We start from the raw sequence: 15,823 nt of genomic DNA on the forward strand, positions 1-15,823 counted from the left end.
GAGAAGAAGTCAATTATATGAATATAGCCAGATTGAGCACATTTGGCCCCACCCCTCAAGCCCCTGGGGGGTCAGTCCCATCATTTGTACAATTTTGAATCCCCACCCCATAGTGTTGCTACCAGGCAAATAGGAGCGACAGGCATTGCTCGGTTTCAGAGAGGAAGTCGTTTATATCAATATAGCCAAATTGACAACATTCGGCCCCAACCCTCAGGCGCCTGGGGTGTCAGCCACATCATTTGTACAATTTGGAATCCCCACCCCATAGTGATGCTACCAGGCAAATATGAGTGATAGCCATTGCTTGGTTTCAGAGAAGAAGTCGTTTATATCAATAGCGCCAAAATGACCCCTTTTGGCCCCGCCCCTCAGGCCCCTGGGGGGTCAGCCCCATCATTTGTACAATTTTGAATCCCCACCCCATAATGATGCTACCAGGCAAATATGAGCGATAGCCATTGCTTGGTTTCAGAGAAGAAGTCGTTTATATCAATAGCGCCAAAATGACCCCTTTTGGCCCCGCCCAAGAGGCCCCCAGGGGGTCAGCCCCATCATTTGTACAATTTTGAATCCCCTACCCATAGGGATGCTTCTGACCAAATTTGTGCAAATTCCGATCAGCGGTTATGAAGAAGAAGTCAAATAAGTCAATTGTTGAAGGACGGACGGACGACAGACGGACGGACAGACGGACGGACGACGGACGCCACGGTATGGCATAAGCTCACCTTGGTCCTTCGGACCAGGTGAGCTAATAAGTATAACGGGTAATTTTACCCCCAAGGGGAGACGTTACATATCTATTATATCAAACGTTTCCTCCCTCCTAAACGATTCTAAGTTTGTAACCATAGAGGCTTGCAGTCAGTGTTTGTAAACTACTACCAGCATGAGTGGAGACCCCCCTGCCACACATCCATGGGGCTAAATAGGTTTTCTCTTACCCTCCTGGTGATCTTATTGATGCAAGATTTACGTTCCTTCATTGCCTGTTGCCGTCAAATCAGCGTTGTTTCTATGAAACGATGCAATTAGTCTGAATTGTTTGTTTTTGTTTAACGTCCTATTAACAGCTAGGGTAATTTAAGGACGTGCTAGGTTTTGGAGGTGGAGGAAAGCCAGAGTACCCAGAGAAAAACCAACGGCCTACGGTCAGTGCCTGGCAACTGCCCCACGTAGGTTTCGAACTCGCAACCCAGAGGTGGAGGGCTGGTGATAAAGTGTCAGGACACCTAAACCACAAGGCCACAGTGGTCCCTTCCGACTAGAAACGTCTACCTAGTATAACATTGTAGGGAGAGACTAATAGAATGTTCATCTCCTTTGGGGTGAGAGAGGGAAATGTCAGCCTAATGGCGGTTTCTAACTTGACAAGCACAAGGATTGCGGAGTATTTGGAAACTTAATAATACAAGACATTCTTAATGCGATATGATTAAATTATCATCATGACACTGTTGTATTGGTGACGTCATGTTCTGTTATTGTTTTGGTCTGGTTTCCTCATTTTAACTATATGGTGATATTAAGAAGCATCTCACTGGTAAGAGTGACGAACAAATTGTTCAGGTTAAGAGAAAATGAAGTTTCACCTTAGGATGAGTGTGAATACATATGTCCATTGTAGGAATGCAGGAAATCTCACCCAAGGAGGCTTATGGGTACACCTGTCCAAGGTAAGAAAAGGGACGTCTTACCGTAGGAAGAGTGTGGATACACATGTCCAGGGTAAGAAAAATGTAAAACTCGTCCAAAGATGCTTGAGGGTACAACTGTCCAAGGTAAAAAAAAAGTCAGTCTTACCGCAGGAAGAGTGTGGATACATATGTCCAGGGTAAGAAAAATGGAAAACTCATCCTAAGAAGCTTGTGGGTACACCTGTCCAGGGTAAAAAAAAGTCAGTCTGATCCTTGAAAGAGCAATGACAAAAGGATGCCTCAAGCCGGGAAGAAAGTGGATACACCTTTCCAGTGTATGAGAAAAAGAAGTCTTATCCTGGGAAGAGTGCGGATACACCTGTCCAGTGTACCATAAAAAGGAAATCTGATCCTAGGATAGTGTGGATCCATCCGCACCTGTCCAGTGTATCATAAAAAGGAAATCTTATCCTAGGATAGTGTGGATCCATCCGCACCTGTCCAGTGTATCATAAAAAGGAAATCTTATCCTAGGATAGTGTGGATCCATCCGCACCTGTCCAGTGTATCATAAAAAGGAAATCTTATCCTAGGATAGTGTGGATCCATCCGCACCTGTCCAGTGTATCATAAAAAGGAAATCTTATCCTGGGAAGAGTGCGGATACACCTGTCCAGTGTATCATAAAAGAAAATCTGATCCTAGGATAGTGTGGATCCATCCGCACCTGTCCAGTGTATCATAAAAAGGAAATCTTATCCTAGGATAGTGTGGATCCATCCGCACCTGTCCAGTGTATCATAAAAAGGAAATCTTATCCTAGGATAGTGTGGATCCATCCGCACCTGTCCAGTGTATCATAAAAAGGAAATCTTATCCTAGGATAGTGTGGATCCATCCGCACCTGTCCAGTGTATCATAAAAAGGAAATCTTATCCTGGGAAGAGTGCGGATACACCTGTCCAGTGTATCATAAAAGGAAATCTGATCCTAGGATAGTGTGGATCCATCCGCACCTGTCCAGTGTATCATAAAAGGAAATCTTATCCTAGGATAGTGTGGATCCATCCACACCTGTCCAGTGTATCATAAAAAGGAAATCTTACCCTGGGAAGAGTGCGGATACACCTGTCCAGTGTATCATAAAAGGAAATCTGATCCTAGGATAGTGTGGATCCATCCGCACCTGTCCAGTGTATCATAAAAGGAAATCTGATCCTAGGATAGTGTGGATCTATCCGCACCTGTCCAGTGTATCATAAAAGGAAATCTGATCCTAGGATAGTGTGGATCCATCCGCACCTGTCCAGTGTATCATAAAAAGGAAATCTTATCCTAGGATAGTGTGGATCCATCCGCACCTGTCCAGTGTATCATAAAAAGGAAATCTTATCCTGGGAAGAGTGCGGATACACCTGTCCAGTGTATCATAAAAGGAAATCTGATCCTAGGATAGTGTGGATCCATCCGCACCTGTCCAGTGTATCATAAAAAGGAAATCTTATCCTGGGAAGAGTGCGGATACACCTGTCCAGTGTATCATAAAAGGAAATCTGATCCTAGGATAGTGTGGATCTATCCGCACCTGTCCAGTGTATCATAAAAGGAAATCTTATCCTAGGATAGTGTGGATCCATCCCCACCTATCCAGTGTATCATAAAAGGAAATCTTATCCTAGGATAGTGTGGATCCACATGTTCAGGTTATTAAACGAGACCCATGGGCCTAAACGATCATCTGACAAACACTTACAGCAGGAACACAGCCCTTTATCCAGCATCATTACCATAAATTGTCTGTTTGCAGACAGTTATGTTTCAGATCAAATCTGGTTTTATCCATTTTGGATTAACGAAGGATATCTTAAAGCACTTTGGGGCCACGCCCCTTTATTCCCATTGGTCGGACCAGCCTCATTTATATACATTTTCTTCCCAAATGATGTTTCATGATAAATATGGTTGTAATCAAATAAGGCATTAAGGTGGAGTAGCGTTTTAAAGCAATATTTAACCTAAGTTCTCCTTTTGGGGGCCCCGCCATTCTTTCCCCTGGGGTCGGACCTGGCTCGTTTATATAAATTATGATTGTCGTCCCTTATGAATTTTCAAACGAAATTTGGTTGTAATCCATTAAGGCATTAAGTAGGGGTAGCATTTTAATGCAAAATTTCTGCTAAGTTCCCTTTTTGGGGCCTCACTCCTTTGTCCCCAGGGATCACACCAGCCTCATTTATATATATTATGATTGCCATCATCTTATGATGTTTCACACAAAATTTGGTTGTAATCCACTGAACAGTTTTGGAGGAGTAGCGTTTCAAAGAAAACTCACAGCAAAGTTCCCCTTTTCGGGCCCCAGCAATCGGGCTCTATTAGTCACACTAGCCTCATTTATATAAAATATAATTTCCCTCCTGCAATGATGTTTCACATTAAATTTGGTTGTAATGAATTCAAGGGTTAAGATGGAGTAAAGTTTTAAAGCAAAACTTCACCAAAGTTCTCCTTTTGGGGCACCGCCCCTCAGGTCCTAGGGGTCACACCAGCTTCATTTATATAAAATATGATCGCCCTCCCCAAGGATGTTTCACACGAAATTTGTCTGTAATCCAACCAAATATTAAGGAGAAATAGGATTTTAAAGCAAAAATTCACCAAAGCTCCCCTTTTGGGGCCCAGCCCCTCCGGCCCCAGGGATTAGATCAGCCTCATTTATATAAAATATGATTGCCCTCATCCCATGATGTTTCACACCAAATTTGGTAATAATCCACAGTGATGTTAAGGAGGAGTAGGGTTTTGAAAGAAACAGTCTAACAGCGGATGGCGGGCGGAGCATGACGGACGAGGACAGACAGAGCATGATGGCTATAGGTCATCCCGACCCTTTGGGTCAGATGACCTAAAAATGTATGTTACTTTAGGCATAAGACATCATACATTGATCACACAAGGGCAGAACTCCTTCAAATGGCTATCTTGACCTCTATATATTTATCATCAAGATCAGTTAAAACTCTCATTTGGTATGGAAAGTTTGAATCTAGCTGGCTTGAATTCCCAATTGACCATCAGTTAGCATGAAACAAGAAGCCAGTTAGCCTGCATAACTCACCTGGATATTTAATCTGATCAATATCCCTTTACTGTAACAGGAGAAAATTTTGAAATATGTTCCTATATCTTTCCCTTGGGGTCTGCCCCTCAACCTCCCAGCTGACCCTCCATTTATATAACACTGTATCTCCTTTTTCCCAATAATCTTCTAGGCCAAATTTCATCAAAATCCATTGTGCAGTAAACAAAAGAAGATTGAAGCAGTTTTCATCTAAAGGATGTATCTCTCATCTTCCTTTTCAACCCTGATCCTCCAACCCATGAAGAGCCAGTTTATACAAAACTACACTGTAGTTCCCACTCACTCAAGGATGCTCAGACCGAATTTGGACAAAATCCTGTTATTGCTACAAAAGAATGATTATTGGCATCATATAAGAATACACTTCCCCTATACAAATCTCAGTAATAAATACAGTTGATAATAGCAAATTAAACTAGAAATCACTCTCTTCTACATACTGATATTTGCTGACATATTTAATCATGTGGATGAGGGGTTCTTATTACCAGGCATAGGCCTATTGCTGGTTATATACAGCAAAACTAGTGATACATAAGTGTCGGTGTTGTACTAATAAAAATAAATGTGATCATTTAGAACAATGGTATCTCTATTTGACCATATATATTTGTATGTCATGTAAAATATGATATGTCCTCTGAAATGGCTGAGAGTCCATGGTCGATTAAAAGCATGTGTCTTATATGTAACTTGCTGTATTTTGTACAAACTAACACAAATGCTGAAAAAAGAAATTGATCCTACATGTCAGTCATTGCAGGAACAACTCTTACCCTGCATACACTGTGATGTTATCGGAATGTATGAAATATAACAATGTATTTAAATAATATTTAAATGCTACTAATTGACATGGAAATCATCTCTAAGGAATCTGGCCTTCTAGCTGTTGCACATCTCCGTGCCCTGATTAAACACGCATACTGGGTATTGCTAAAGCAATACTTATCCCCTATCGGCCTCCACTAAAGATAGTAAATATGACCTTGACCAAAAACCCGCAAAATCAACTTGTCTGGGATATAACAGTCCTTTATCCTTGTGTGAATCGTGATCAAAAATCCCTTAAGGAATGAAGCTGCTTGAGTACTGAAAACTTTGGTGTTACATACATACATATATATAATATGCGGACGGAAAGGAAACCTAACGTCCCCCTGGTTTCACTGGTTGGGGACTAAAAACCGTGAAAGTTTGTTGAAATCTGTCAAGCAATTTTGAGGGAATTACAGATTAACAAAGTGGACCAACACTGATGATGGGCAATGACAACAGCTAGTGATCGTGGCAGTAATAAATTTACCATACAAGCATGTCTGGTAAGGACAAGACTTAACCGACTGCAAAATTATGAAACAGACACCACTTTCTGTAGTTCATCCTATAGGGTACAATGAGAAGTCATGAGTCTGGGACCTTTAAAGGACAGAACAAATTAAGTGTGTGACTCACTATCACATACTTGTTAACAAGCATGCTAAGTTCCATCCCTCTACTAAGACTAGTTACAAAGTTATGAAACAGACACGAATACTGATGTTTTGGACAGATGCACTGGTGCACAGACAGACATTCACTATTGGGTGTCGGCCACTATGTGGTAGGGCCATAATATCATCAACAGAAAGAAGTGTACACAATATGTACACCCATACTAGAACTCAATGTATAAGATCTGACTGTACTTGTTATCTACCAATAAATCCGTACTTTGTCTTCAATTGCACCTCGACAGATTGGGCATTCATACAGGAGAGATGCACATGAAAAACAGCAGACCAAATGGCCACAAGGTAAAAATACTACACACACATCTTCCTCCATACAGATCTTACACTGGGAACGCAGCTTCAGACTAAAGTGTTCCTTCGTCAGAGAATGTAGTTCTGTAATGAAAGAAATTATTCACAGCAAAGAACAATTATAGGTTAAGGTCCAAGATATAACATGGTATATACAAGTAAAACAAACACCATTATTTCTGCCGTTTTCTAATGTATTGCATGTATATGTTTAACAATGGTATATACATGTATACACATTTTCCCTCATCGCTTATCAACCTGTTTTTTATCTCAAGAGTTTTAAGAAGAAACACAAAATGGAGGGGTTGTTCTGATTGAAATCCCAAAGTTAACATTCAGTAAAGACATATTGTGTACATTTGCTGTATATGATATTTGCCTTGAAGAAAAAAAATTGTAAATATAGTGACCTTCCTGAAGTTGTATTAATTGTTCAATACAGAAATAGAAATCTCAATGAATTATTTTTTGCCAGAATATTAAAATGTATTACTTAAATCTTCCATTGAAGTGTCATGGGGGATGGCAGTCTGAGCACCAGATGCTTGCATAGGATCACTAGGTACCAGAGAAGGGGAGGACACTCCTGCATGTTCTGGTGGAGTAAGATCTGGTCCATGTGGTTCTTGTGGAATAACGACCGGAACATTGTCAAGGTCCATTATTGTTTTGAGCAATGACTGAAGGTCAAACTGGGGTCCTGAAGTTTTGAAATCAAACAAATGTTTTTTAAATAATGCCTTTCAATTAGTTCATGAACAAATGTCAAATAAGTTATCTTAGGTAAGACATTTTTGAATATTACAGATTTGATAATTCAATAAATAAAGAGAATACAGAAAGTAAGACACTGAATTGAACCAGTATTTTATTTCATTAAGGGGATATGACAGGGTCAGGAAATAATAAACCAAGTATCACAAAAGATGACAAGAGTGATCTTTGCGTCACCATTTGTTTTGTTGAAAAAAATTACTGTGCCTTTCTATACTAATTTATATATCTATTTTTTTTTGGAGAAAAATGCAGTTTTTCAAAAAAAGAATTTTTTTTTTCAAAATAAGGATGAAAAAAAACCCATAATTATCTGTAAATGTTTAGTGGTTACTGGGAGAATCTTATTTTCATTCAAAAACCCTACCTTTAAGAAAGAATTTTATTTTTGAGGACTTTTTTATTTCACCAAATTATGGAATTTTGATTTTGATTTTCCAAAAAACTATTTTGACATGAATGAAATCATATCTCCATCTTACAGTGATAGATTATGATAAATATTAGAAAACGGAAAAATGAAAGCACAACCTTACCATGAAAAAAAAATAATCATGCAACATATTGTGGTTTTTCTTTTTATCGCGTAAAAATGACTTATCTCCCCTTTATATTTCACAGACCAACATGCATGGCTCCTGACTTAATTGGCATATGTATCAACACTCCCAGGAAATAATTTTTACGAGCTTAACTCAAACATAGGTCTGACATTCGATTGTAATCTTTTTCTCAGGAGATAGCATTTCATGAGTGTTTCATATCACATAAATTAATTATTTTGGGTAATCAGTGCTTTTTATACTAAAAAAGAATATAAGAAAATCGTGGTACAAATTACAGGGCACTTTAAGTGCATGTGAAAAAATTTTCACAACCTCATCAAAAAAAGAAGCTGCAGTATGTAGGTACATGTATATATATTGATCAGACTGGCTGCATAAAATTATGATTTTAACATTTTTTAATACATTACATTCCAATTCAAGGCATATTGATCAATCCTGTTGTGATTGTGAACATAAGTTTTTGAAGGGAACAAAAAAAAGACTTCGGGAGATCTGTGCCTGACTTCTGTACACATGATTACTTATAAAACCTCCCTGAATGGCTCAAAATGGAAAAGAACAAACCTAGTTTCTCAACAGCCTTCTGTATCTTGTCTGGTTGATAGCCCATCTGTCGTGCACGGTCTAATGGATCGTCCTCTTGAGGTTGTCTTACAGTCAGGTTTTCAGAAGACTGGGACTGTAACCACATAAAGGTGTTAAACAAACGAGAAAACTTTAAAGATTGACTTAAACAAAACAAAGAGTTACCTGTACTAAAGAGACATGCACCTGTATGCTTTACTCTTTATATTCATGATAATATTGCAAGCAACCTTGCAGTGGTAGAAACAGAGGGATATAAAGCTATATAATGAAAATAAAAGACAGATACACCTGTCCAGAACAAAAAATTACTGAAGTCCTGAACTATTCAGGAGACATAAATTTATGTGTGTGACATGTCAAGCTCAGATATGACTGAAAGTTTGGATATACATGTACCCATACGTGGCATTTAAGTTTAAATACAAAGCATTTTACTTACATTGATGATTTCTTGTATGACTTTTTCTCCCTTTAGAATGACCATCCAACTACAGGTTGCAGACCAACGAATATGTTCCAGTACAGGGTCGTCAGTAGGCTCCCAATCCTTCAGTACTGTTCCACACCAATAACACTGCACCTTGTCCCCTACACCTGTACAAATACAGTCAATAAAAGGTGAAATTCAACAACTTTACCTGGTTGTACAGTACATGTATACTGCTGCCATTTATCTATTTTGTGTTTTAAAGTATGTAAATTTGGTAATGGGATGGTGGAAAGCAAGGTGAATATATGCATCTGAAATTTAATCATGAAATGAAATTAAAAAACACATTCATCTTGGAATTGAATTTAATTGAATTTTAAATCTGTTGGAACTATTATTTTCTTAGTATGTAACACAAAATATTAATGTAACTCATCAAGATTTTTATAAATTGTAAGCCATTTTTTTTTTTTTATTATATTCTGCAGATGATTTTTATTATGAAAAAGAATTATATGAAATTTAAATCTATATAATTATTAATTTTCTTGGTATATAACACAAAATATTTATGTAAATCATTGATAATTTCATAGATCTTCACAGCTATGACACACAAAGTCATGTACATAGATGACGTTTCAGACTTACCAATATAAAAAAATCCAGCTTTGGACATCTGCCGAGGTTGCTGCTTTAGTTGAGACGGCCAATCAGTAAATGATGCCAGTCTTACCTCAAAATCACAATATTTAGGATGTTTGAACACAGATTTCACAAATGGACACTGCGGAAACAGTCTACAATGCTCGAGATAGACATCATCCCCCTCGACCCAGTTCCTGATGATGCCCCTGCAGTATGTACACTGGACACTATCATCTCCTCTGCCCATACAGTAGAATCCTTCCCGTATCAGCTCATCTACAGATATGTATGGCTTACTGGATGGCCAATGCTTCGCAAAGGTTGTCCTCCGCTGTTTAGAATCATCTCTCAATCTTACAAGATATGCTCGGTCATCTTCTGGCTCCGTCATACTGGATCCCAATTCACCAATTTATTTCCTGATGCATGTTCTTGGAGGTGGGGGGGGTGACACTGCCTTTCTTTAATTACATTGCAGAACTCTTCAGCAGTTCATGTAATATACTTTCTTAGAAATTTGATCTGATATTTGGGTGCTCAGATAAAGGACAATAAAGATTGTAAAGCCTGAAAGATTGAAAAAAACATACTTCAGCAATACATCAAATAAAAACAATCCAATAAATGGTCCTACAATTATAATACATTTTGTTAATAGATTTTTACAATGCCGCTTGGGCATGATAACTTGTTACTGTGTAAAAAAATCTAACATCTATGGAGTAAATGATAAAGCCAGCATGTGGATAAAAAAATACTCTCAGACAGAGAACAGTGTATACTTGTGATTAAAGAATATATATTTTCTGACTGGGTTTCAATCACAAGTATACACTGTTCTCTGTCTGAGAGTATTTTTTTATCCAGGTGCTGGCTTTATCATTTACTCCATAGTATCTAAGCTTGTGACAGAGAAGAGAATAGTTCACTCTGTCAAACGCCTGAGAGAAGTCCATGATGAGGACATCACTCTGCCTTCTGTCATCTATAGTCTGTGATACATCATTTAGGAAATCTAAATGCTGACTCTCGCCCGATCTTAATTCGTAGAAAATGTATTGTAGTGGGTAAAGGATATGTTATGGTTGTCAGCAGGGTTCACAATGTTGAATAATATAATGATTTGCAGCATACAAAGGTTTATGATATTTGCCTATAATTTTCAGGATTGAACCTAGGACCTTTTTTTATTTTAAATATATGGGTGAGACATATGCTAACTTCCAATCCTTTAGGACTTTACTAGAATTTAATGATTTGCTGAAAATTATTTGTAGGATTGGGCAATCTCAGGAGAAAGGTATTAAGGTGTTATTGGTTTCACACTCACTGGACCTGCATTGCTCCTTTAATTTGCCTGGATTTAGATGACTCAAGTTCTGGGTAATATCTTTTGATGTGATAGTAATGTCAGGCATGACTGGAAATTTCGGAATGAAATTGTGCATTTAAAGCATATGTGCTTTGGAAAAAGGATCATGTACTACTTTCCCTTCTACTTTAAGAGATGACACGTCGTTGTTGTCTGTTCTTTTTTGCTTTATATATAAGATCAAAGTGTTTCCATACAACTGTTTTTCTTCATTATTTTTAGTTGCCCTCTATAGCTACATGTATGTATTGCCAGTATGATTGACGTGGAATGAATATTCATACCCTGCCTACACTGCTCTGTGACGACGACCAACTGTCAGAAATTGTCCGTCCGTCGTCCAGAGCTTCGTTATCGCAGCTATGATTGACGTCGCCTGACTTTCCTCTGGCCCTGACACCATGCATGTCTGGTGTAGGACATGGTGTAGGACATGGTGTAGGACATGGTGCCAGGGCCAGAGGAAACTCTGGCTATGATTGACGTCGATCTTACTTAATAACATATATTGTTTTAGTTTTATGCTTAATTTGTAAATAGATATATTGTGCATTGACCTTATAAATTAAGCATGCGATTGTAATAAGGTAATTTACTCGTCTAGATAATCTATAATGTAAAACATTTTGATTAAAAACATAATCATGTCCACAGTCTAACCTGTGGGGTGCACGAGATTCATCAGTTCATCACCAATATTTACCATATGTTGGGTAAGGCCATTGGCATTTTTTGAATAAATGACATTTAGCAAGTTCTTCATGGGCGAAAATATATATCCATATCTTCAACTGACAGACTGGCTTTCTAGTGGGTACAAATCATCGCTGGAGACATCGGGGAATTCCCCGCGTTTGTTTATTTATCTAAAAATAAAAACAGCTTAGAAATGGAATTCCGTATTTTATTACTATTTATGGATTATCAAACTTATGCAATTCGAGAACCGTTTCAAAGGTTATGGAAAATTGTAAACATAAATTGAAAGAAAAAAAGCGCAATTTAGTTATTCAAGCATATTTAAAAAATAACTTGACATTTTCTCTGTTTTTCATGTGTGTAACAGTACCGGTACTGGTATTGCCGTTTAGAATGCTTATGTTATATCCGGGGAATTCCGGATGCTGCTGTTTATCTGGTCCGACCGCCTCAATTAGATCTAATGCGGACTTCACTAGATTGGAAGACGTTTAATCTCAGAAGAGTTTTACTTATAAAGAACTAAGACTACCTATGTGTCTTCATTTTGTTGTATTTATTCTCAATCAGTGTCAATGTGTACCTTAAACACGAGAATTTTCGCAATGTCTGTTCTACTCATGCATGGCTATCTCCGGTAATTTATTCCGAAATCTATCTAGATCGGTACACCCGTGTAAACGAAAGCAACCGTCATTTTTGTCCAAATAATGTTTCCAGTGATGAGACAATGGTGTTAATGAGGCCCGTGTACAGCATGTAGAACATGTCGGATACCAGCAATCTTGATCCTGCTTCCCTTAGTTCAAGGAAGGATGAAATTGCACGCAGGGAGCTGCAGCAGAGGAGACACTACTTTTTACAGAAGGAGCTTCAGAACATGGCCAGAGAGCTCCCTGGGTTCGTAAACCATAGATCAATTAATGGAATTGTAATTAATCCATGATAATAGGCTAATATGGGCGTGTACATGTAGCTAAACTTATTTGATTATTCTGTATAAATCGCACCAATGCAAGTAATCGTGACAGTTATGATCAACACTTTAAACACGTCGTCTACACACATGAATTATCTTCTTTTTTTTTCTACAAAATTGTACACCAACTCGTAGCCATAAACCCAACACACATACTCACTCCTACAGACCCTCGAACGAGACATGCACACCCTCAAGCATACAAACACTAAGCTGCTATAAAGGGCACCTACAAATATTCGTTCTTCCCTCACACAATAACACACTGGAATCCACTTGAGCTTCCAATACTGGCAACAGCAGCAGTACAGTGCTCAACACTAGACGACTTCAAGGCACACATAACCTATATACCGCTCTTGAAGTCTAAATCACACAATAAACCACACCACTGTTTTTTATCCTTTTTACATTTTATCTATACCCTGCACACAAAAAATCACTTGTCAATTACCCCATTAACAGGCCTCTGCGCCAGAACCCCCAAGGGTATTATCGTCTTTAAGATGGCACCCCCGTAAAAAGAAAAAGGTGTGTGTTTTTACAGATGTTTTTCGCAGGTCGAAGAGACCACTATAATTTAGTCTAGTGGTTTGCAATTCCAGTGGTTATGATAGATATTACATGTACTATTTGTTAGCCACCTATGAACCACCATATTATATATATTATTGCCATGAATCTCTCCATTGTGTTTTCAGTAAGTATCAGCAGCGGATGCCATACAATGTACTGTCTGGTCTAGCCAATGTTCTTCTTGATGACACCATGTTTGAGATTGTCCGAAGCCTTCAGGAAGTGCAGCAGCTGGAAGAGAGACACCTGTCTAGTCAGCGCATCAAACTCGTCAATGACCATAAAGGTGTGCAGCCATATATTAAGTCACACCCTGAATAATATTCACTCATTTTTCAAGCCCAGGCTAGTGAGAATTTCCCATTTTTTATATATATTCTGTTTATTTTATAAATAACAGTGAAAAAATCGAAATAAGTCATTATGAAAATATTACTGTGGCTGTATTTTTACTGACATTACAGCACAAAGACATGACCTTCAGAAGAAACACAAGGAGATGTTACAGTCTTGTCAGACCAAACCACACAACCTCCCTATAGTGGAAAGTACCATTGAAAGGGAGAAAATTGTGAGTATACATAAAGTGGAATTTGCAAATAGGCAAATAGTTACACATGTAGACAGATGCACAGCGGCTAATACTTATGTATCTGACCCAAATAGGACTAGAACAACATTTAGTACCTGTATTTCATTATCCTTTGTCCATAAACTTTTATTTAAAAGACTACTCTTTTAGCACAGCCCTCTCCATATCTGACAAGACAAGCTATAGCTACACAGGTGAACAAGTTTTGACAGATGACCACAGTAATCTGCAGGTGCAATAGTCGCACCCAATTACTCAGAACACTTCTGCTATTAGAATCATGATCATGACTGTCAAATTACGAATTTAATAACATAAAATGCTTGTATATCAAACACTGGAGTTTGGTAAGCAGACAGTCATCAAATAGTGTACTCTAAAGTTGATAAATTCTCTAAATGTTTACAATATTATAACATGATGACTGTTATGTGCTTGCTGTATGTTTCAGACACTAGAGCGGCGCTGTGAAGAAGAAGTGAAGAAGCGGGACATGAAGATCATCCTGGATCTGGATCAGAAGGTCATGGATCAACAAGTGATGCTGGAGCGGGCTGGTGTTCCTGGATTCTTCGTCACCAACAAAAAACAAGACATTCAGCTTCAGATGTATCTCCTTGAGTTCATACAGAGACTTAGTCATATGGATATTCCCTCCTGACCTTTGCTTCTGAGACTTTTTTATTTAGAGGTCATTACTCAAGTCTTCTTCATAGAGACTTTGTCATTTAGAGATCAGTCTTATTTTCTGTATTTGTAGACTACCTGATCTTTTGCATACAGATTCAGCCATATGGAGATCACCCTGGTCTTTTTCATAGAAACTCAGTCATTTAGAGATGAATCTGATCTTGTTCATAGAGACTCTACCATTAGAAAAATCTCTGATCTTTTTTAAAATGAGACACAGTCATTAGGAGATCACCCATATTAGGAGGGACAGTAGCCATTTTCATATCTACCAGGTCTAATTCTTCATCATTAAAAGAACATTATGATCTTTGTTGTAATCATTTATATATTTTTTTTATAATAATCCTTTTTATTAGATGCTCTCCCATTTTGAGATCTCTTTCGTTATTATTCAGAGACTTGATCAAATGGATTTACAAAAAGAATGGTGGAACCCAAGTTGTTCCATCATATATATCATTGTTTGTCAATGTTATTGTTAACATTAAAATGCCATTCTGTTGATAGGCTCAATGATACCATATAATGCACTGTTCAGAATATCAAGTAAAATTATGTCTTTGATTCCTGTGCACACTTAACAACTTGGATTGTATATTCAATTGATTATTATAATGAAGAATGAGATAGTTTGAGAGATAGATATGTAGGTGTGATATATATGTACAGAGTTTATACATGTACTTTCTATATGATTATGAATGAACACTTTTGTGATAAATAAATATGCTCACTTATTGAAAAGTATCGAATATTTGATATAAGTTGTTTGACAAATTAAAATTGTATATTAGAATGGAATCAAATAAAATTTCTCATTATCGGAAGTATCATTGTGGACCTGGTGATTCCTCTGCTTCTAGTTAGGTAGACTACAGTGTCATGGACAGTCTTAAATTAAGTCAATACAATTAATCGATCATTAGATAAGACGGCATCTATTGTGTCAATACTGTTGAATTTATTGTCCTATATCACATTTACATTCAATTTGTTATAAAATGCAAGTTGATGAAATATGCACCTACATGTATGGTACATCAAGTACATATTTAACAAAATGGATCTCTAGAAAATGAGAAACTTGAAGGATGTACAAGAAAATATAATAGGTTAGACAAGATATTTAATTACTTAGTGTTGATTCTTTACACTCAATTGACTTTTGAACTTAAGGTCATAAAGTCACAACAGTTTACTGACAGAGCAATGCATTTTATCTGGGATGATAAAGGTATATACAGTAACTTTCATTGTTACCTCACAAACAGCTAGTTTTTGGAGGGGATATTGGATTTAGCCCATACGCAACG

At 37.7% G+C, this 15,823-nt stretch overlaps 2 protein-coding genes across 3 annotated transcripts; one reads left to right on the top strand and one right to left on the bottom strand.

Moving 5' to 3' along the window:
* Positions 1 to 949: 949 nt before the first annotated feature.
* On the bottom strand, positions 950 to 11,814 carry LOC117327588 (baculoviral IAP repeat-containing protein 2-like). 2 transcript variants are annotated; one of them, XR_004532687.1, is made up of 7 exons: positions 11,675 to 11,814; positions 9,603 to 10,166; positions 8,961 to 9,115; positions 8,498 to 8,612; positions 7,084 to 7,290; positions 2,827 to 6,671; positions 2,747 to 2,768 (listed from the first exon to the last, which is right to left on the bottom strand). XR_004532687.1 is itself a non-coding variant. In XM_033884642.1 (6 exons), exons 2-6 carry the CDS (start codon positions 9,988 to 9,990, stop codon positions 6,478 to 6,480), a joined length of 1,059 nt encoding a protein of 352 aa, XP_033740533.1. In that variant the 5' UTR covers positions 9,991 to 10,166; positions 11,675 to 11,814; the 3' UTR covers positions 950 to 6,477. The 2 variants fall into 2 exon arrangements, 1 of the variants encoding a protein (XP_033740533.1); XM_033884642.1 differs by having other exon boundaries at positions 950 to 6,671.
* A 519-nt stretch (positions 11,815 to 12,333) lies between these two features.
* Positions 12,334 to 15,343, top strand: LOC117327592 (protein DGCR6-like). The gene is made up of 4 exons (XM_033884646.1): positions 12,334 to 12,570; positions 13,351 to 13,511; positions 13,690 to 13,796; positions 14,269 to 15,343. Exons 1-4 carry the CDS (start codon positions 12,437 to 12,439, stop codon positions 14,476 to 14,478), a joined length of 612 nt encoding a protein of 203 aa, XP_033740537.1. The 5' UTR covers positions 12,334 to 12,436; the 3' UTR covers positions 14,479 to 15,343.
* The last annotated feature ends 480 nt before the right edge of the window (positions 15,344 to 15,823 follow it).

Source organism: Pecten maximus, chromosome 5, assembly GCF_902652985.1.
Source record: "Pecten maximus chromosome 5, xPecMax1.1, whole genome shotgun sequence".
NCBI classification, from domain to species: Eukaryota; Metazoa; Mollusca; class Bivalvia; order Pectinida; family Pectinidae; genus Pecten; species Pecten maximus.